The sequence below is a fragment of the Macaca mulatta genome, chromosome 9 (assembly GCF_049350105.2).
Source record: "Macaca mulatta isolate MMU2019108-1 chromosome 9, T2T-MMU8v2.0, whole genome shotgun sequence".
In the NCBI taxonomy this organism is placed as follows: Eukaryota; Metazoa; Chordata; class Mammalia; order Primates; family Cercopithecidae; genus Macaca; species Macaca mulatta.
The window spans coordinates 24,023,080-24,040,107 of NC_133414.1; the positions used below are offsets into that span (position 1 = coordinate 24,023,080).

The 17,028-nt window shown below is 43.9% G+C and overlaps 1 protein-coding gene across 8 annotated transcripts in view; it reads right to left on the bottom strand.

Annotated features, from left to right (window-relative positions):
- PIP4K2A (phosphatidylinositol-5-phosphate 4-kinase type 2 alpha) overlaps positions 1-17,028 on the bottom strand; it is a 177,150-nt gene that overhangs the window by 29,814 nt on the left and 130,308 nt on the right. For all 8 annotated transcript variants that reach the window (XM_015146609.3, XM_015146607.3, XM_077945960.1 and 5 more), the window contains 2 exons: positions 6,096-6,242; positions 626-664 (listed from right to left, as the gene is read on the bottom strand). In XM_015146609.3, coding sequence (XP_015002095.1) covers positions 626-664; positions 6,096-6,242 — 186 coding nt within the window. The remainder of the gene's footprint in view (positions 1-625; positions 665-6,095; positions 6,243-17,028) is intronic.

Consider the following 17,028-nt stretch of genomic DNA (forward strand, 5'->3'; position numbering starts at 1 on the left):
GTTGACTCTGTCTATAATCTTGCACAGTAAACTAAATGTGGCTCAAATACTACCTAAGGTCCAATAAGCCAGGAAAAGAGAAAAAGGAAAAGAGAAAAAGAGATGCAGTCTTCTTATCCTTATTTTTTTAGGCAAAAAATACTTGAATCATGTCTTAATAGTTGGAAAGGAGTTTAAGGCTCATCCAAGCCAACATTCTACAGGTGAGAAAGCAGACTCAGAGATGCAAAGAAGCATATTCAGGGTCACATTCGGTTTGATATTCGTGAAACGGTGTTAGGTCCTGGTTCCCTGACCCACAGGAACGCGCTCTCAGCTGTCAGTGCCATTTTAGATTGTAAGTTTACTGCAATGGTGGCTGTGTTTTTCAAGAGCAAGTTCCATGTGGAATGTTCCTTCCAATCATGCTTGCAACAAATAACTATTTCACTATTCAACAATTTGATGAAGAGAAATGAAGTAGAACTCTCATTGGGTCAATAAAGTGTTTCTCGCTGGTGGCAGCAGAAGGGAACAGGAAGAATCGCAATGGCAGGGGTAGGAGACTAGAAGGAAAGAGTAAAGGTACTTGGGAGTGTGTGATCATGCCCCCAGGACTCGGGGAGACATACAGCAAGGTACTTACCTTTTCTTTGTCACTAGCTTCTCTAGCCACTGTAGAGCCCTGAAACACAAAGAAATAATAAAAACATGCACATGGGAGGCACTGGGTTTCACACGTGGAAAATATGAAAATGGCTCTGGGCGGAGCAAAGAGCCAGCTCAGCACCTGCTCTGCTTCGCAGCCCACCTGGAATGGGCTTCTCACCCCTCCCTGACCGTGGCTCTCTGTCCGGCCTATGCCCCCTCTCTGCAGGTATTCTTGGCCACTGGCCGCGTCTCCAGCCCTGACTCTATCATGCTCACCTGTGTGTCTGTGGTTCTTGTCCAGCTGCTAGAAGTTAGAAAACCTGACTACCACTTACTTGAGCAATAATTTACTCAACACTGGATCAGCCCCACACTTTCTTCCTTGTATCAACTGCCAGAAATAGTCTTGTTATCTTAAAGAAGAGTCCCACTAGCTGGCTGTGGTGGGACCTCAGGGCGTTAAGTGCCTCTTTCCCTGCATTACGTCTTCCAGATGTGGGCACATCCTCGCCTGCTGACGTTTTTCTGCAACACTCATTGTTTTCTCCCGTCTTAAGAGTTACTGATGAACACTCTTTCCTTACGTGCTATACATCAGTCCTCCACAGCCACTCTCTGACCCCATTTACTTTGGAGTTTCCTTCAAAGACACACAGTTATTTGTACCTCTTTTGTGCCAGGCCCTATGCTGAGTGCAGAGGTACAAAGTGGAGGAAAACATGGCCCTTGATCTCAGCAGTTTGTGCTCTACTGTAGTGGTGTTCAAAACTCTGCCTTAGAACTCTGGGTTGTGTAGGATGACCTGAGTCCACCTCAGAGGCTGACGGGGAGGCTTTAGGGGTAGAGTCCAAGCAGAGAAACTTCCCATGGCTTGTGGAAGATTTTAATTCAAAAGAAAAGGTGGGAAACAAATGGTCCGGTGAATTCCTAAGTATGGATGACAACCACAGTGTCTCGTACACAGCAGATGTCCTGTGTTTACTACATAAATGGCTGGAGATGAATCACAGGCCAGTTTCCTGGGCTCCCTTCCCCTCCTGCACTGGACACCCCTAACTACCATGAGGTCAGCTAAGCCACTTGCTTCTCGACCACCTGATGAATAGACATCTATTGCTCTGGGTTACCTGGGTTAGCCATTCATTAAATGAACTTACAGTTGACTTTGGAAAAGTGAAAGTGGCTTTTAGATTGGCCACCTGCAAAGAAATCAAAAGTTTTGATTACTGGCTTTCATCGAGCAGCTCAGGCACTGACTAGGATGTGTGCTTCCTGCAATTCACAGATACGGAAACTTGAACGGAAGAGACTCCTCACATTGGGGAAGAGAGCCAAGACCAGGCTGGGGGGTCTCCCCAGGGCCGATCTTCCATCCCCCTGGTGCTCAGTGTCCTCAGGACTGGAAGATCCAAGGGACGCTGCTGCTGGCCCAGGAAAATGTTAATGTTTCTTGGGGCGAGTCAGAGCAGCCCAAAGCTAACCCATCAGATGGAGATGGATAATGTGAACCATTCATGAAGGCAAACCTGAGAACCCATTCTATGACCACAGCTCGAGCCCCTCTGCACAGCCATGCCCAGCAACTGTTACTCGCCATGGTCTACTTTCCTTCCTTTAGGGATTCCTGAATATGGATCACAAGTAGCTACCTTTACACACTGATTTTTAACAAAGAGTGTTCCCAAATACTTTTTTAACATTGGGACATTTGTAATACTTGAGCACTGCCTATGCTGCTGGGTACAGGAAGAAACTATTCTGCTTTGAATTCTTAACCAAGTTGTTGGGTGTGTGTGTGTGTGTGTGTACTCCCTCCTACAATAGCATCCACCCTGCTTCTGATTCTCAGGGAAGCTTCATCTGTATGTAAATGTTGATCATTAGCTTGGGAACAACAAAACACAAAACTCATCCAAGTTTAAATTAATTCACAATAAAAAAATTATAACAAAAATAGAAAAGGAAGGCCAAGAGTTTAAGCCATGAAATGATGCCAGATGTACAGGTTCCATCACAACTGAGAGCACTGGCAAGAACAGAGTTTATCTATGCCACAAGCCAGAAAGGGAGACGAAATTGTGAAAAGCAAGGCAAATTAAAATTAGAAGATTCAATCTCCAAGTATAATTTACTCCAAGATATGTTTACCAGATGCCTACTTGTCCGAGGCGCTCTCTTAGGCATTGCAGGGGGATTAAAAAACAAAAACAAAAACAAAAACACACAGTTAAGTAGAATAAAACACTTGCCCTTGAGGCACTTACACATCAGGAGAATGAATGAGGCAACCAAGATTCATTACCTCCCATATGCCATGCCTCATGCTGGACACGACACATATGTATCTTATGTAATCCTCAAAACATCCCTGCAAATGTAGGTAAAATTATCCCTGTTTTAATAGATGAAGAGACAGAGGGTCATAGAGGTTCAGCAACTTACACAAGGTCAACAAGTCATAAAAGAATAACATGTGACTTCAGAGGTCACTCTGGCTTTCTTCTCCGGGAAAGTCAGACAGAGTCCTGTGCGCCCTGAGTAGTACCACCAAGGCTTCACGAAAGAGCTGGTGCTGGCGAGGGCCCTGGAGGGCGGCTGGGACTTCCCCAGGGGGAATTCCGGGGGCACAAAATGGCTTGTTTGGGCTAAGACTTTGAGGCAGGACAGGACAAGGGTGTATTTGGGAAGTAGATCCAGTGTGTGGGGACTTCAGAGGTTAGGAGACAAGACCAGGACAAGAGGTTAGGAAACTAGACCATTTCCTTCACTTAGACTAGCATTTCTGAAAGTATGGTTCAGACCCTGGGGTCCCGAAACCAAAACTACACAAAGTCAAAACTATTTTTATAATAGTACTGAGACATTATTTGCCTTTTTCACCATCTTGATATGTGTATAAATACTGCAAAAACAATGGTGGGAAGAACTGCTAGCAGTTTAGCGTAAGTCAAACAGTGGCACCAATGGGTATTAGTAGCATCTGTGATTTAAAAAAACACACCAATGAAAAAAAACCATCATCATCAAAGAAACCCAGCGTCATTTCAGAAACCACTGAAGCCACACATCCTGGTTTTACGACTTGTGAGCTGTGTACGAGTTGCTGAACCTCTGGCTAAGATGGTGTCTCCTACAAGCAGGCATCTAGTAAACACATGAAAGCATAAAATTAAATGTATCAAATCTAGACCCAGGAATACACGTCTTTCCAGTATTCTGTGCGGGAAGTATACATAAAGCACTTCTGTTTATAAAGAAGGAATGGTTTCTTAACTGTTTTCGTGATGGTTTGAGTTATGAGCTGAACTAGCCACCTTTTTCATGAAACAACACTTTTACTTGAAAAAACAATGACAGTCTATGTTTATTCAGATCTGGGCATGTGACTGATGTTTGCTACAAAATGAATGAAGCTGCTAGGCTCGCCTGTATGCTGGGGTGCTTGCCACATGCGGTCATTTCACAGAAAACTGACAGGGCTTGTGGCCAGTGACAAAATGTGAGATTCCAAGTAAAAAACCCATTTTTAAAAAACTTATATTCCCCACCCTGGGTCTGACAGCTTCCCAATATGTAAAAGACTTTTCTGATGACATTGGTGGTGACAGTGTTATGACTGCTTGATACTGCATAATGAAATGTGTCAATATTTGGAAGAGGCACATAACTCAGTGAACCAATATGTTCCAAATGGCAAGTGCATGCCTTGACAAAGTCACACATTCAGAACAATGCATGCAAACAGACCAATGGATTTTGATGAAGAGTTCAGAAAGTTCACTGATGTGATTTCAGATTTCATAATGTAACTAAGCTTTGAGAAATTACCTCTTGTCAAGCTATGGTATAGTATCAACGAAGAATATCTACAATTATCCAAAAAAGTTGTTAAACATGCTTTAACAACTTTCCAAACTTCATTATTGTGTGAGTTCAGATTTTCTTCACATACTTCAGCGGCATAACACCGCACAGACTGACAGTGGAATCAGATATGACATTCCAACTGTCTCACATTAAGTCAAGATATTATGGAGATTTGCAAAAATGTAAAATAATGCTACTTGTCTCATTAATGTTTTTGCTTTTGGAAAATAGTTATTTTTCATAAAAATGTTAACATGTAATGGTTTGCTCATTTTTAAATAAACTAAATATTCTAATATTTCTTATATTAATTTTTAATACTGTAAATATCCACAGACACAACTCACATCTGCAAACGCTTTTGAGGGTCCTCTTTTAAGAGTGTGAAAGCGTTGAGACCAAAAAACTTGAGAACCAAATGTCAGAGACCAGAGTTTGGCAAACTTTTTCTGCAAAGAGTCAGAGGGTAAATGTTTTAGGCTTTGTGGTCCCAAATGGTCTCCGTGGTAACTACCCAACTCTGCCATTACAGTACAAAAGTAGCAACAGACAACACAGAAACAATGGGCATGGCGGTATTCCAATAAAAATGTATTTATAAAATTGGCCCAGCCAGGCGCCGTGGCTCATGCCTATAATCCCAGCACTTTGGGAGGCCAAGGTGGGTGGACTGCTTGAGTTCAGGAGTTTAAGACCAGCCTGGGCAACATGGTAAAATCCTGTCTCCACCCAAAAATACAAAAAATTAGCTGAGCATGGTGGTGCATGCCTGTGGTCCCAGTTACTTGGGAGGCTGAGGTGGGAGGATTGCTTGAGTCAGTGGGGCAGAGGTTGCCATGAGCCAAGATTGTGCCACTGCACTCCAGACTGGGCAACAGAGGAAGACTCTGTCTCAAAAAAAAAAAAAAAAAAAAAAAAAAAAAAGAGCCCTTCAAGTAGGATTTGGCATTCAGGCAAGTCAGTTTTTCAGCCCCTAATTTGAACATTCTCCCCTGAGTTGGTGATACCAGAAGCCAGATTATGTCACTCTACTCTCAGAATTTCCAGGGGACCCCCTTTCTCTCCAAGCCTTTGAAATGGTCTCTATACTTACAGTTCCCTCTACCAGCAACATTCTTCCTCAGCTCATTTCCTCATCTCCTTCAAGTCTGCTCCAATGTCATCTTTCTCAGGGGAACCTTCCCTGACAGTCCTATTTAAAACTCCCCCCTTCTTTCAATTCTGTCTATAGCACTTACCACTTCTGGGTATGCTCTATGACTACCTTATTACTTTTACTTACCACCTGTCTTTAGCCACCAGAATGTCAGCTCCCTGAGTGCAAGTTTGGTTTATTCATACCGTTATTTCCAGCACCTAGAACAATGCCTGGTATGTACTTGAATATTTAAGTAGATGCGATATCTTTAACATGTGCCAGTGTTTTTTGGTGAGGCCGGCAAGCACTTATTGCCTCAGAGGAAGGAATACACTGCTACTTGTCTGGTAGCTTTAAGTGCTGAGTGGCTCCAAAGCATTTTTGATGATCAATGACAACATTTACAATGTAGAAGAGTAAGCTTGAGTTACCTCACAAAAATTCATAAAATCAATCTCACCTTTAAGTCGTATTTCCTATATACAGACAAACGGTGGCTGAACACATTTCTTGTAACTATCACATATATTTCAACTCCATCAACATTAAGCCGGTACATGCCCAAGAATTGGGGAAGAAGGGTGATCCCATGACATTCCACTATGTACTGCATAGGAGAGAAAAAAAAAGGAAAAAAAATCCAATCAAAAGATTGCTTCCTTAGATGTAAAATACATACACCTATGGTGTTTATACAAAGTGAAAACCTCCAGTCATTAGGGTCCTATTTACGGAAAATGGCCACATTTGTACTGCTTACCAATCACATCTCTGTTCACCATATCTACACAGAAAAGAAAATTCAATTTTATCTCCAAACAATTTTTTTCCAACATTCCAAATGGAATTTGTAAGGTCAAACCTTGGATATGATAGTGTAAGGCAAGAGGACATGTGACTGTCTTTCTCAAATTCCTTTCAAGGGATATTACACTCCACCTAGCACCTTTGCCTTCTACCCCAAAGCCCTGACTACAGGACTGAGGCAGAGCGACCTGGCCGCTAAAATCAGCTTCTCTAACATTGTTGAAGTCGAGATTAAAGAGGAAATTGTGGAGACCCCAGTGTTAGAAGCTGGGAGGGCTGAGCTAAGCTTCCCATGAGAGCAGGGCAGAAGGGGCAACCCCTGTGACCACAGCACCCTCACTCCTGCTCTGCCGGCAGATGGGGACTGCCTGGTTCCCGCTGGTTTCCACCAAGTTAACTGGACAAGCCCAGGGTTGACACCATTTCCGAGCAGAGTTGCAAAAACACAACACGACCTTGGCTGTTTCTCATGACCACATTCTAGAGGGCCACAAGATGGAGCCACTGCTCCCCGAGAGCAGATTTTCACAAAACAGGGGTCCCTCTGCACTTCCCAAAGGAGGCTTAGGTTTTCCTTCCTTTAAAATCATGGGGAAGGAATATTTCAAAAAAGCTCTATGTCCATTGACACATGTGTGAAATCTCCAGGATAATAAACAGCATAAATGGTGAGATTCCATTATTGTAAGCACCATACATGTTGGGCATATTCAGAGATGCTGATGATGCAGTTGGAGGGAATTCTGATCTTTTTTTCTATACTGCTTGAATTTTTCATTTTCTTTTTTTTTTAAATGAGAATTTTATAAAAAATACAAAAGTAATTAGAATGTCCTTTCAAACATTTTAGTTGTAAATACTGTTAATAATCAATTCTGATAATACTTAAACCACCTTAAGAATGAAAGTCTTCAGTTTTGATCATTAAAGATAAACAGCATTGGTACCTGACTCTGATTTTTGCCATCTAGAGTTTTGGCAAGTTTTAAAGCTGCGTCTTCCCTTTCTTTTTTCTTGTTGACAATAACTGAGCTATATATTTTAATCTCACGTAATTCCTGAGGAGAGTTTCACCTTGTTATTTGAAATTAGATGAGTGAAACATTTTCTCTTTCCTTTCAAAATATAGTAAATTGAGTTTTGCTAATGCAAAACAGGTAGTAAACAGCCATTGCATGAAAAGAAAATTTCTCACATCTGATCTAGAGAAATAAAAAGGAGTTCTTGGCCTCTGTAGAAAGGTGGCTGGATGGGCCTTCAAACATGCAGACTGAGGAAGTCCAGTCTCCATGTGCAGTAGAGAGAACGTAGGTTTGTGAGCCAGAAAGGCGTGTGTGTGTGTCCTGGTGCCTCCATTTATGAGCTGTGAGATCTTGGGCAAGTTACCAAATCACTCCACATTTTAGCTTCATTTTCCAAAAAAAGAGCCTAATTCCTACCTTGAAGGTTGTTTTGAGGGTTACAGAAAAGAGTATGTCAAAATACTTCACACGATGCTGTGTACTACACTACACTGAAGATGATAATGATTATTTTCATTCAAAACTGTTAAGAAATTTTAATGTTACACCTGTTTTGTGCTCCAAACTGACATACAGACATGTACTGGGTGGGGTCTACTCTGAGGCAGTTATTTTTGAGGCCCACAAGACAGTCCCTGCCCCGGGGCACACACCGGTTTTGGTTTGGATGCTCAACCCCTCGCTGCGCTCTCATGATGGACTACATTTACAGAATCCTGCCATGTCTCTCTGATTCAAGTTGCTGTACAGAGCCACAGACGGCTATGTCTCATAGTGGAAAAGAACCAATGCTACAAATATGGTAAATAAATCTTTTGAATATTATACAGCAAATCATTGACTAGTTGCCCCCTCTTAGGAAAAAACACCCATACAGATTACATTCTATACTTTCCCTACCTTAAAGATTAGCTAAATTACTACACTGAAAAAAGATCAAATCTGTCTACTTTGCCAGGTGCGGTGGCTTACGCCTGTAATCCCAGCACTTTCAGAGGCTAAGGTGGGTGGATCACGAGGTCAGGAGTTCAAAATCAGCCTGGCCAAGATGGTGAAACCCCATCTCTACTAAAAATACAACAATTAGCCAGGTGTGGTGCACACCTGTAATCCCAGCTACTCGGGAGGCTGAGGCAGAAGAATCACTTGAACCCAGGAGGTGGAGCCGAGATCGTGCCACTGTACTCCAGCCTGGGTGACAGAGTGAGACTCCATCTTTAAAAAAAAAAAAAAAAAAAAGTCTGTTTACTTTATCACCAAGTCTACACGCAGTTGTTCTCAAACGTACGGCTCACCTATGGGGCTCCTTGATGAATACCTAAAACTCCTGAGGATATAAATATGTACCAACCCACAAGTCATACCAAAGTTTATTAGATTGCAGTATTGCCAAGCTGCAGGTGGTATCAAAGGTTTAGAAAGCATTAATGGGTTAAAATTTTGCAGCAGAGAAAATTATACCCATTAACTCAATTTCTGGGGGGAAGCACTGGGAAAGGGGCACACTGTTGCATTTTCAGTGGAGGAACATTTCACTGGGTCTGTGAATGCCTGGGCTATGGACCTCTGTTCTCTAGCACGACGCGCTGTTGTAGGCAGATGTTGACACAAAGAGGCCTGAATGAGAATCCTGGTGGATTCTCCCAGTTGACCCAGAGAAAGCTGAGCACAAATTCATAACACCAGTGGGCCTAACTCCAAGGATTCCTACACACAGCAGCTGCTGGAGGGCAGCCCTGAACCAGGGAGACTGTGGATTCACAGCGACAGCGTTAGCCGGGGTCTCACGAGCCTCAGTCACGATGCACAGCTAGGAGCCCCCCGATCCAGCTCCGTGTTCCTTACCTGTGTGACCTTGGGATAGTTATTCAACCTCTTGGTCTGCATTTGGAAACTGGGAGGTAATAATAGTACTTAATGATTAAATGAGTTAATTATAAAGTTTTTAGAACAGAGTCTGGCACATAAAAAGTAGTATAAAGTGTTATCTACCTTATGAACCTTTTCCATTTTCATCAAACCTCAAAACCCCCTCATCACTCTCAGTATTCATTCATAGAGGTCGAGTATGGTGGCTCACACCTGTAATCCCAGCACCTTGGGAGGCCAAGGTGGGCAGATAGCTTGAAGTCAGGAGTTTGAGACCAGCCTGGCCAACACAGCGAAACCTTGTCTCTGCTAAAAATACAAAAATTAGCCAGGTGTGGTGGTGCATGCCTGTAGTCCCAGTTATGCAGGAGGCTGGGTGAGGCAGAAGGATCGTTTGAACTTGGGAGGCAGAGGCTGTAGTGAGCCGAGATCGCACCACTGCACTCCAGCCTGGGTGACAGAGCAAACTCCTGTCTCAAAAAAAAAAAAAAAAAAAAAGATGTATTCATACATTCACTTAAAATACGTACTGAGCATCCATCACATGCCTGGTACCATGAGGGTGCTGACTTTGCATTGCGGAGTGGAGACGCCTGGTTCTTGTCTGTGTGCAAGTTATCCTACTTCAGGTGGAAAAGGGTGCCATGGGAGGGGAATGGCTTGTCTTCCGGTAGCCCCATCTCCCAGTGATACAGTTTGAATATACGTCCCCTCCAAACCTCACGCTGCGATGTGATCCCCAATGTTGGAGGTGGGGCCTGGTGGGAGGTGAGTGGGTCATGGGGGTGGGTCCCTCATGAAGGGTTTGGTGCCATGGGGAGAACTGCTTACAGAAAAGGGCTTTCCAGTCTCCTTCCCCACCTCTCACCAAGCCATGCCAGCTCCCCACTGCCTTCCAACATGAGTAGAAGCTTCCTGAGGGTCTCACTCGAGACAGATGCTGACGCTATGCTTCTTGTACAGCCTGCAGAATTGCAAGCCAAATAAACCTCTTTTCCTTATATATCACCCAGCCTCAGGTATTCCTCACGGCAACACAAACAGGTGAAGACACTCAGTGCTTGCACGGCGGATCCCCTTGGAAGAGCAGTCTCTCCAGTCACACTGGGAGCAGTCTTGTCAGGTTCCTGGGCATCCTCCCCCTCAGTCCAGGATCCTCAACCTCTCTCCCTCCACTAGCAGCTTCTCAACAGCGCTTAAATGTGCTAAAGTTTCTCTCAGGAAAGCAACAAAAACAAAACACAAAACACCCCCTCAATTGCAGAGATGCATGGTCTGGCACTGCCTGGATCCTGGCTTGAACGCACACTTTGAGGGCAACTGGGGACACCTGATTATGCCACTAACTAGGTATTTGGTGATAGTAAGGAATTTATCAGCAATTATCTTATACCGAGAAGTCCTTATGTTTCAGAGAAGCATATCAAAGTATTTACAGAGGAAATGTGTCTGTGATTTACTTTTGAAACACTTCTGCAAAAATAAAATGATGCAAAATAAAATGTTAATAATTGTTCAATCCAAGTGATGGGTATATGCTACCAATTTTCTGTCTGTTTGAACATTTTTACAATAAAAAGTAAAAAGAAACACAAACCATTCTTTGACTGCATGTCTTTCTCCATCTCTGGTCTCTCTCCTGACTGGCTTCTTGGCAGAGTTGTCTATGCTTATTCTCTATTGCTCTGTAACTCCCATCCATTCTGCAGCTCATCCTGCTCTGGATTTTACTTTCCTATCCCTTCAGAGCAACTGCTCCCCCTGAGATCTCAATGACCCTTGAGTGGTTAAATTCGACAGATGCTTCTCCGCCTTTCTCTCTCTTGAATCCGATGAGCAAACAGCGCTCTTGTCCAGGGCTTCCTCCCTTGGCTTCTGAGACGCTATGTTTTCCTGGCAGTCCTTTTCCTACTCTGTCCCACCTTTCCTGCTCTTTGGCCAATTCTTCCTCCTCTACATGCAAACTGTCAGGGCCCTGACCTAGATGTCCTCTCGTCTTCTCTGCTTCACTGCGTACAGGCTACCTGATCCACACCTTTCGTTTTCACTTCTATCTGTGTCTCGGTAACTCCCAAACTTATGATTCCCAGTCCATGATCTTTGAGTTGCACATCCATATAGGATTCATGTAATATGGCTTTCTGCTCCACGAATGTAAGCTCCACGAAGATGGCAAGCACTGCCCTTAGCAGGACCTCATGTGTAAAAAACATTTCATATACAACTGTTGAATAAATAAATGCAGCAAATAATTTTAAAAACCCAAGGTGTTTCCTACAGATGCCTACTCTCTCTGCTCTCTATAATTAACACCATGACCCTTACCTCCAGGTGCTGTAAATATGAAAATTCTAGATTTTGAAGGCAGAAAAAAACCTGTCATTTATGATGAAAGGGAAGCCCTAGATTTTTCTCATGATGGCCATGACAAGTGAAGAACTTTACACAAGAAGTAGGAAAAAAGCAGGCATATGTCGGGCATGAAAGGATGAAAAGAGGGTACTACAAAGTAACTGTTTAAGGATGCTAATCTTAAAAAAAAAAGGCAGTCACATGGTTAACTTGGGGGAGAATTCAGAAATGGTCACGGTTTATCTGTTCTAGGGCTCTTACTGCACATGCAAACTGTACGACGCGATGTATCCTCATTCTCTAGCATCATGGGAGAAATAGAACTTTGAGGAAGGGGGTAGAACAGAATCATAACCCTACTGATATCAATCTGTCACTGAATAAGAGTAAAGAATCACATCCGATGATTTATACAGAATTCACACTTAAAATTATCTTAACTTCCCAAAGTTTGTATGCACTGATGAAGTTGATAAATGGTGTCCTCTTTAAACCACAGAATCACATGCACAGCAATTAGAGGACGTCTGCCTCCTTCCCCTCCAGCTCCTCTCTATCCTCACCCTTGGAGGGGAGGGGATCTTTGGGCATAACACGGCTTAGACGTGATGCTCCCATACCAACAACAGAGGAGCTTGCTGCCTTTAAGATGCCCCATTCTGGCCGGGCATGGTGGCTCATGCATGTAATCCCAGCACTTTGGGAGGCAGGGGCAAGTGGATCACTTGAGGTCAGGAGTTCGAGACCGGCCTGGCCAACATGGTGAAATCCCATCTTTACTAAAAATATAAAAATTAGACAGGCATGGTGGCAGGTGCCTGTAATCCTAGCTACTCAGGAGGCTGAGGCAGGAGAATCACTTGAACCCAGGAGGGAGAGGCTGCAGTGAGCCTAGACTGCGCCACTGCACTCCAGCCTAGATAACAGAATGAGACTGCCTGAGAAAAAAAAAGAAAAAAGAAAAAAAAAAGACATCCCATTCTGATGAATGTGGAGATAAGGAAAACAGGACCTGCTGATGACTCAAGCAGGGCCAAGATGCAGCTAAGGCCCTGGGGTGAGGGTGGAGAGGGCAGAGGCAGGAAGGGGTGAGGGGTGGAGGGCAGAGGCAGGAAGGGGTGAGGGGTGGAGAGGGCAGAGGCAGGAAGGGGTGAGGGGTGGAGGGCAGAGGCAGGAAGGGGTGAGGGGTGGAGAGGGCAGAGGCAGGAAGGGGTGAAGGAGGGAGACTTCCACGAGCACCCATGGTCTAGATGTGGCTACAAGGCAATCCTTCCCCACTGGCAAAAGGACATCATCAACACAGTTGTCCCTTTCTGTGATGGTAATGTCTCGCTTTACAGACTCGACAGGTGCAGTGCTCTAATGGCCCGGAAGGCTCCTCTGTAGAATGGATGAGTGCCAACTCCTGTCTGTAGCCACTTTGAAGTCCCAAGGCAGATGAGGCCGCAAATGGACCAAACACTGAACAACGCTGGCCGTCCCTGTGTGGCTCAGAAATTAAGAGCACACACCAGATAAGTGGGCTTATTCTCCTGGGAGAGCACAGGCAGCATGTACACAATACCGAAGACTGTTCCTTTCAGCAGTTCCTCGAATAGGGCTTTTCCCCTGAGGCATTCCTCCTGGTGGCACAATGCTCACCTGTCATTTCCACCTGTCTGACTCTGCAGGTCGCCTGTAGCTAAGCCCTCTGCTCACATCAAACAGCAGCTCTGCCTGGCACCTGAAGCGGAGGTTTCTAGATGTCTGCGATGCAGCCATGGCACTGAGCTTCCACATGCATAGGTGCTGAAAATCTGCTCTCAAACTTTATAAAAGTGAACCTGATTATCACCAATTCTTCTTACACTTGCCATATGTAGCTAAGTCAATCACACTTATTCTTGGGGTCAGCTTTCCTATTCTCAGTGTTAAATTCACTACGTTACCTATGCTTGCATTTTACAATATTGTTTTTGCCTAGCTACTTGGGAGGCTGAGGCAGGAGGGGTGCTTCAGCTCAGGAGTTCAAGACGAGCCAGGGCAACACAGGGAGATCTATCTCTTAAAAAAAAAAAATTGAAATACTCCTTTTATTAAGTACTGTTCACTTCTGCACTGTCATAGCTGGGCACCTCTTGTCACTTCCCTTCATTACTTACCTCATAATAGCTTCTGCTAATTCTAAGAGTGCTCTCAGAAACTTTCCTATATGATGGCTTTATTTTTTAATTTTTTCATCTGTAACATGCATTTCCAACACTAACAGTTTTCACTTTTTTCTGTCTTTTTTTAAAAAACAATTTGCTTACAGCTGGGCATGGTGGCTCATGCTTGTAATCCCAGCACTTTGGGAGGTCGAGGCAGGAGGATCGCTTGAGTCCAGGAGTTTGAGACCAGCCTAGGCAACATGGCAAAGCCCCATCTCTACAAAAAAAACAAAAGAAATGAGCCAGGTGTGGTGGCACATGCCTGTATTCCCAGCTACTTGGGAGGCTGAGGCAGGAGGATCACTTGAGGCTGGGAGGCTGAGGGTGCAGGGAACCGTGTTTGCACCACTGTACTCCAGCTTGGGCTACAGAGCAAGACCCTGTCTCAAAAAAAAAAAATCTACTTATAAATGATGTCATCAACAAAGGTCAAGTTTCTCCCTTCCTAATTCTCCCTCAGAACTTTTTCCTGTACTACTGTGGGCTTGTTAGAAACGTAATGCAATGATAAATTAGAGTCGTGGAATTAGGCTTTCAAAAACATAAAATGTTAACAGCCACCAGACCTAGGTTTCCTTTGCTCTTAGGCACTCACCGAGAATAACAAGGGTTATGAAGCCCCGATCTGTTGCTCTTCTCATGGAGAATGAAATGCCATTAAGAGATTCACAGTTGACTGAAGGTTGCAGCAGAGAGGGTTCTAAGTGATGTACTGCAACAGATAAATATTTATAACTCCGCATGATAGTGTGAACCTGGGCTCTGGCTTTCGGGAATTGCCGTTATTATCGTGTTTCACTCATTTTTTTAAAAAAGCTTGAAGTGACAATTTAATATAGCATCCAATTAGTACTTCAATGTAAAGTCTTGTTTCATTTAATGTTTTTGAAAGGTTAAATTATCTGTAATCCTTATTGTACCACAGGCTATGTTTATAGATTATTCCTACAACATATTTCACATGAAAGAAAAGGAAAGGGAAAGGAAGGGAAGGAAAATGAAGGGAAGGGAAGGAAAATGAAGGGAAGGGAAGAAAAGAAAGAAGTCCAGGCAGCCTGAAATTATGGATTGCTCTGGTGTACAATGGCCAAATAAGTAAACAAATGACACAACTTTGAGTGGATGTCTTGGTATATTCGGGGATAATGGTCTGTAAGCGTCAGTTAATATAATTTATTTTGATTTCAAATCGTCTTGAAGTAAAAAAAAAAAAAAAAAAAAAAACAAAAAAACCAAGGACTACATTTAAGCAAATGTAACAAATAATATAACAAATAAAACTTTACTGCTTTTCTTAATTAAGCTTGATAAAAATCAAGCTTAAAAGGAACAAGCATTCTTCTGTAGTATTTACACAAATTCTTCGTACTGAGATATGCAGAAATGCCTAAGTGCACACATGGATGTGCCTAATTCAATTAGTGACACACCATAATAAAGACCCATAAATAACATCATCATTAAAAATGAAATAACTTTGTAAAAAATACAATAAAGTGCGTTATTATATGTACATATGCCATTTGTTACAAAAAGCACAGAATGGCTGCTCCACACATGACTGCTGGCAGGGAGCTCTGACAAGCCCAAGGCCTCCTGGACAGCCCCATCCCAGACAGGAAGCTTAGCTGGTATCAAACGCAGGAAGGTTCCAGAATGGCCCCTGTACCCCACACACAATTGGGAGCTGGGGCCTGAGCGGCCTATGCCTGGGGCTGGGGGTACTGAGCATTTGAGCAGGTGCACCCGAGAGCAGGTGTGTCCAGGGAGCATGTGAGGAGCTGGAATCCAAGCCAAAGTGTTGGAGGTGCCAGACAGAGCCTGTCAGAAGCACATGGGTGCAGGGACACTGAGGACACCAGCATGGTGGGGGAGTGGGCCCAGGGGCTCCCACTCCTAGCAAAACCCTTGAAGGGTGCAGACAGAGTCCAGGGCTGGGAATCCCTACCCTCCTCTTTTGCAGAAACAAAACTCTCTGAAAAAGAGCCTCCCTAAATTAGGGGCAGAGGCCTTCCCAAGCATTGCAGAGGTGAAGATGAAGCTATGAGTTCAGCAAGACTCTCGGACACTAAAAAGCAAGTGTAGCCACAGAGATGGGATGCCCAGATTCCCTCCAGGGAAGGCCGTGCTGCCCAGCTGAAGGTGTGCGGTCCACAGAAGGCCTGCAAGGGCAGCTCCTTCTAGGTCTGCCTTCCGAGGGCAGCCTGTCATTTTGGCCCAACACAGGAGCCTCTAGTGCCCCACGAGGTTAGCCGAGGCTTGACTGGGCCAGCAAGGCAGTCTGACTTCTCCCTCTGCCCAATCTCACTTCTTTCCTCTTCCCTACATAAGTTTTGATCCTGATCAACATCTTGACCCCAAACTGTGTCAGCATCTGGTTGGGCAAGTCACTGTGTGTGACAGTTGGCAGACTGAGACAAATTCAGGCCCCCAGGAATTACAGAGGTGGGGACTCTCAGGAGTAAGTTTTGAACAGTTATGCGCAAAAACATCTAAAGAAACAAAGGATGCAATTTCACAGATGAGCATAAAACAATAAACTATCAGGAATGAACTGTCAGATTTTGAAAAATCTTCTGGAAAACTTCTAGAATACAAAAGATAATTGTTGAAATTAAAAAAAAAAAAAAGGATTAGAACAGTTGAAGAAAGACTTAGGACTGGATGATATACTTTGAAGAATTTACCCAGAATTGGGCAGAGATGTTTGGAGATGGAAAATGGGAAAGAAAAGTTAAAGATGGGGAAGCCAGAATGAGCACATTAAAGATATACTTGTTGGAGAAACAGAAGGAGAGAGGTGAGGCTGAAAGAGAAAAGGACCGCGGAACTTCCAGGCCCTGGGGAAGAAGTGCCGCAGGAAAAGCTTGCTGGGGAGTGAGCTGGGCAGCTCCCTGTGAAACTAGGAGCAAATGGCTGAGGACGTTGGGAACAGAGGGCTACAAACGCCCCTGTCAGCAAGCTTCGGGGCACTCGTTGGGCCACAGGAACTCCCAAGATGACAAATACTTTCACCCGTTTCTAAAACAGAAGCAAGACGTGTCCGCAGCTTCCAATGGCAGCAGAGGGTCTATTGGGAGCTTGTGTTTAGTCTCATAATCTGATACTTACACAGCACTGAGAATATCCAAGTAGATATTGGATATCCAAGGAG